Below are 5,341 nucleotides of genomic sequence, written 5' to 3'. Positions count from 1 at the left end.
CCAACAAAAAATGTCGTTTTATTTGGAAATAACGGCGGTTTGAACCACCGTTTTAACCCAACTCAAAAACCGCCATTTTAACCAGGTAATTGTGGCGGTTTTTCTAAAACCGCTGTAATAACCAAATGGCGCTTCAAATTATGGCGGTTTTTCTTGAGCGCCGTTTAAGGTAATAATGGCGGTTCAAACCGCCGTAATAACCCTAAAAAACCGCCGTAATTACCAAGTTTTTTTGTAGTGTAATCCTTGAATAACCACGGTGAACCCTTCTCTATTCTCATCGCATCCCATTTTCTATCGAAGAAGAAGTGAAATTGGTTGTGTCTTATCTCTGTAACTCTAAAACCATAAGGATGCCCCCATATTGCCCGTAGCGCTCCCTCCATTGTCCCCGTAGAGAATTGTTTATGAGCGAACAATTTGCCAATTAGATTGTTAATACAGTTTGAAATTCCTCTCCTTATATCTTCTTCCTCCAATTGTATCAAACCCTCACCATCATCTTCATTCTCCAGTAACCTTTCCTGGCTATTTCTCCTCCTATCCTCCATGCTCCTGTGTGATAGAAGAACGTAGACTTGTAGAATGTATTGAATTGTTGATGTGGTAGAGACTTGTGGATGATTGACGTGAGAAAATTTTTTGAAAAGTTGACCTTGACGGCACAGAAACTCTGTTAAGAATAAAAACCCTAGCAGAGCATTATTACCTTGACGGCACTATGTTACTTTAAAAAAAAAAAGTGTTTAACAACATATAATAGTAATAAGTAATAAAATCCTTTAGATTAAATGGCAAGAGAGTAATAGTAACTAAAAAAAAAATATAATAATTTATTATTATACTAAGCGATTGAAGAAGAGTCCCTCAATAATCAAAACTTAACCAATTTAATTGAATCTTAGTGGTTTGGTAAAGTAATATTTTAAAACTTTAGGTTAACTATCTCATTATTGAAGTGTTTACAAGTCTATCAGAAATTAATAATGGGTTCCAACTTAGGGTCTGTGTTGTGTTGTCCATCTCTTTTTGACATGTACATATGTGACATTCTTTTTTTCTAGTTTATCGTCTCATCCTTCCTTTGCACCCAAATTAAGGATTGAGTTCAAAAAAAAAAAACAAAATACAAGTCTATCAGAAATTAATAATGGGTTCCAACTTAGGGTCTGTGTTGTGTTGTCCATCTTTTTTTGACATGTACATATGCTACATTCTTTTTTCTAGTTTATCGTCTCATCCTTCCTTTGCACCCAAATTAAGGATTGAGTTCAAAAAAAAATAAAAAATAAAAGAGGGAATTGGATTAGCATATCCAAGTAACCAGTACGCAAAATAATTAAACAAGCCTATGATACAGTTGCCCATATCACACATGTTCTTGCCCATTTCCATTTTGAAGTAACTCATACATACATGTTATACACACTCATAAGAAGCAAAAAAAAAAAAAATGTTATACACACTCACAAATTAAACACGCCTATGATACAGTTGCGTTACATGAACCCCCATTATTAGATCACAATAATTCATAAGAAACGGGTGAGATTAATCATTAATCACACGAGTGGAGATTCCAAAAACTCTTCATTGAGTTGTCCAAGTCTGATCATGGGAAAGTGGTCGTCAGAGAAAGATGATTTTCCCATCATGAGTTCTTTAGACACTTGATGCATGGTTGGCCGAAATTGTGGACTTTGGCTCAAACACTCAAGCGCCCACTTTGTGATCAACATGATTTCCCCAGCAACTGACTTCTCAGGATGGGGAGGCCTTTGATCAATTACATCAACCAACAGCAAATTGTATGTTATTGATGCGGTTGATGGTGACAACAATGAATTGATCAGATCTGCCGGATGCTTTCCCAGAAGGATTTCAAAACAAAGCACTCCAAAACTATATACATCACATTTTTCAGTCACTTGCATAGTTTGAACAAGCTCTACATACAAATTATAATTTTGAAGTTATTCATAAAGCAACATATATATGGTTCTTGATTAAGTATAAAAGCAAGGGAAAAAGGACTTACCTGGAGCTCCATAGCCATAGGTGACTCCTGCAGGTGTGGTCCAATTTGAACCAGGCTGTAGAAACTTAACTGTCCCAAAATCAGAGACATGAGCTTCATATTCTGAATCCAAAAGGACATTCTTGCTTGATATGTCGCGGTGAACTATAGGGGGTTCGCAATCATGATGCATATATGACAAAGCATTTGCAACTCCTTTAACCACATTCACCCGCCTTTCCCAGTCGAATGCAGTTGCTTGCTTTTCATCACTTTGTACATGGTCCAAACTGCCACCATCCAAGTACTTGTACACCAAAAATGGGAATCGTGAATGCTGGCAAAAACCATACAGCTTTATGATGTTTCGGTGCTTGATTTCTGTCAATGCTTTGATCTCATTTTCAAATGCCTTCGAATTGAACTTTTCCTCCGCATCTGATTCCATGTGAAGTTTCTTCACAGCAACAACCATACCTGAAGGCAACTCAGCTTTGTATACGGATCCTTGGCCTCCAATTCCAATGAGATACTTGTCATCAAAATTATTGGTGGCTTCAATGATAGTTTCGAACGCCATTTTTCCATCATGGCTCCATATGGAAAAGTGTTCTTCTGCTTTTGCTTCCTTAGCCGGGTCTTCTTTCATTCTGGCTCTTCGACAAATAATATACATTGAAACAGCCACCACACAAAGTACAATTATTAGTACTCCAAAGACAAGAAGTAATACTAATAACACGACCTTGTGATTTTTGCTGATAGGACTGATTCTTGGGCATGGCACCAAGCCAGTGACATTACCACACAAGCCTTTGTTATTTTTCAATGATTCAATTGAAGCATTATGAAAGGCTTTATTATTTGGTAGTGGTCCTTCTAACTGGTTGTATGATATGTTGACATAATCCAAGCTCGACATGCTATCAAAACTTGATGGAATGGTGCCAGAAAGATTATTGTGAGAAAGGTCCAACAATTGCAATTGTTTCAACTCTCCAAGCACTGTTGGTATTGGTCCGTGCAACATATTCCCACTAAGATCGAGAGAATTCAAAAGTTGGGTCATGTGAAACTCGGGGATGCTTCCCTCTAGCTTGTTGTTGCTCAAGTTCAATTCCAACAAGTTGGGTAACTTAACAACTTCTGTTGGTATGTTCCCACTCAACTCATTTCCTGCTAGATGCAAGCGTTCAAGATTCTGCAGTGATCCTATTTCTGATGGAATATTCCCTGAAAGTTGGTTGTTACTGATCTGGAGTTCAAGCAGGTTTTTCAACCTCCCTAACTCTTTTGGAACCTGTCCTGTTAATTGGTTTGAAGAAAGGTGAAGCCTGCCTAGCTTAGCAGCCTCAGCAATTTGCTTTGGTATATGGCCAGAAATATTATTGTTGGACATGATCAAGTTCAAGAGACTATGGCTCTTCCCCCAGTCTGGAGAAATTTGGCCATAAAATTTATTATCACTTAGATCAATATGTTTCAGATTTGGATATATGCCAAAAGCTTTTGTTATGTCTCCCTCTATTTGGTTTCCTTGTAATGTGATCCTGACAATACTGGAGCAATTCTTCAAGCTTGTTGGAACTGGACCAGTAAAGTGGTTGTGTAAAGCATCTAAGTATACTAATGAGCCACCTAAGCAGATTTGAGTTGGCAAAAGGCCAGTAAGATTATTTTCGGCTACTAGAAAGGACTCCAAAATGGTAAGGTTATTCAAGGTTTGTGGAGCTTTGCTACTAAAATTGTTAAAGGACAAATCTAGTGCGGTAAGCTGTTTCAGGTTTCCAATTGTGTCAGGAATAGATCCAGAGAGACTGTTGTCTTCAAGTTCAAGTTTAACCAAATTGATCAGGTTACCAACAGAAGCAGGAATTTGTCCAAAGAAATTATTGTTGCCAAGGAATAAGTAGATGAGTGATGTCATATTCCCAATGGTAGAAGGAATGGGCCCAGAAAGGTGGTTGGAATTAAGTGTAAGGGCTTCCAAATTGGCCAAGTTTCCGATGGAATCAGGGATTGATCCAGAAAGTCGATTGCCACCAAGAAAAAGATTGTTCAAGTGAGACATGTTCCACAGGGAGGGTGGGATTGGGCCAGAAAGGGTGTTATTATGAAGAAGAAGAAAATTCAAGTAGCTCAGGTTAGCAAGTACAGAAGGGATAGTACCAGAGAGAGTGTTATCTGATAAATCAAGTACGGTAAGGTTCGTCAGTGTTCCAATTTCTTGTGGAATGAAACCAGCGAAGTGGTTTCCGCTGACAGCAAGATAATTAAGGTTGACCAATTTTCCAATCTCATGAGGAATGCTACCAGAAAAATTGTTGCTTCCTAAGTCTAGATATGTTAAGTTGGTCAAATTTGCAATGGAACCTGGGATTGGTCCACTTAGACTGGAACATTGTGAAAGATCAAGCATTTGTAAACTCCTCAAAGTCCACATCTCTTTAGGGATGGAACCCTCAAAAGAATTTAAAGAAAAGTTCAATCTATTGACTCTGGACATATTACCAATTTGAGGGGGGATGGTTCCATAAAAGAAATTGTTGTAGATATTTATGGTGAGGAGGTTGGGGAATGAGGAGAAGTTGAGAGTGTGGAGTGTACCTTGGAGTCCAAAATTTTCAAGACTCATGGTTGTGATGGACCTGGATTTATCACAATGAATCCCCTTCCATCTGCATGGACTGGTCCCGTTCTTCCAAGATGACAAGGTGAGTTTGCTTTGGTTGTCAAGGCTGGCTTTCCACTTCAAGAGTGCATTTGCTTCCATGGTGTCAGTTGAAGAGAGTTTTACTAGGACACACAGGAATATGAAGAGGATGATGATCCCCCTGCACCTGCATGCTATGAAATTCATTTCTTCTTCAGAGATATATGGCAAGAGGTATTCTTGTATGGGGTGGTGATGATACAACTTGTGTGGGTTTGAATATATATAGTGAGTTTTTGGAATGAATGATTATGGTTATTGACAGAGACATGAGTGCGCTATTGATAGTCTAGCTCTTTAATATAGTCTCCTCTCCTCTATCACAATTCACAACTCTCAAATCACGTTCACTTTCTGCGAAAGTGTGTCTTTCCAAATATTAGAGAGGAAAGGTAAGAAAAGTCTATGGACCGAGTTCACACTGAAGGAGTGAAGGGGACTTTTACTTGGTGATTGCCAAATATTATTAAACAATTATTTAAAGAAAGGTTAGATCATAAAAATTTATTTTTAATTATTATTTAATTTTTTTAATTTAATAATTTAACAATATTTTTTTAATTTATATTTTTAAATATTATTAATTAACTTCTAACATTTTTCTACTAATT

At 37.6% G+C, this 5,341-nt stretch overlaps 1 protein-coding gene across 2 annotated transcripts; it reads right to left on the bottom strand.

Annotated features, from left to right (window-relative positions):
* On the bottom strand, positions 1,340–5,085 carry LOC107635249 (MDIS1-interacting receptor like kinase 2). 2 transcript variants are annotated; one of them, XR_002361931.1, is made up of 3 exons: positions 2,039–5,084; positions 1,456–1,948; positions 1,340–1,418 (listed from the first exon to the last, which is right to left on the bottom strand). XR_002361931.1 is itself a non-coding variant. In XM_021121954.1 (2 exons), exons 1-2 carry the CDS (start codon positions 4,875–4,877, stop codon positions 1,563–1,565), a joined length of 3,225 nt encoding a protein of 1,074 aa, XP_020977613.1. In that variant the 5' UTR covers positions 4,878–5,085; the 3' UTR covers positions 1,340–1,562. The 2 variants fall into 2 exon arrangements, 1 of the variants encoding a protein (XP_020977613.1); XM_021121954.1 differs by having other exon boundaries at positions 1,340–1,948; positions 2,039–5,085.

This window comes from Arachis ipaensis, chromosome B04 (genome assembly GCF_000816755.2).
Source record: "Arachis ipaensis cultivar K30076 chromosome B04, Araip1.1, whole genome shotgun sequence".
In the NCBI taxonomy this organism is placed as follows: domain Eukaryota; kingdom Viridiplantae; phylum Streptophyta; class Magnoliopsida; order Fabales; family Fabaceae; genus Arachis; species Arachis ipaensis.
Note: the sequence above shows the minus strand (reverse complement) of the source record. Positions and strands in the feature narration are given on the sequence as shown.

Coding starts and splice junctions, on each gene's coding strand:
- LOC107635249 (XM_021121954.1), bottom strand. CDS start 4,877: ATGAATTTCATAGCATGCAGGTGCAGGGGGATCATCATCCTCTTCATA. Junction 1,949..2,038: donor CTATGGCTATGGAGCTCCAG/GTAAGTCCTTTT, acceptor ATTTGTATGTAG/AGCTTGTTCAAACTATGCAA.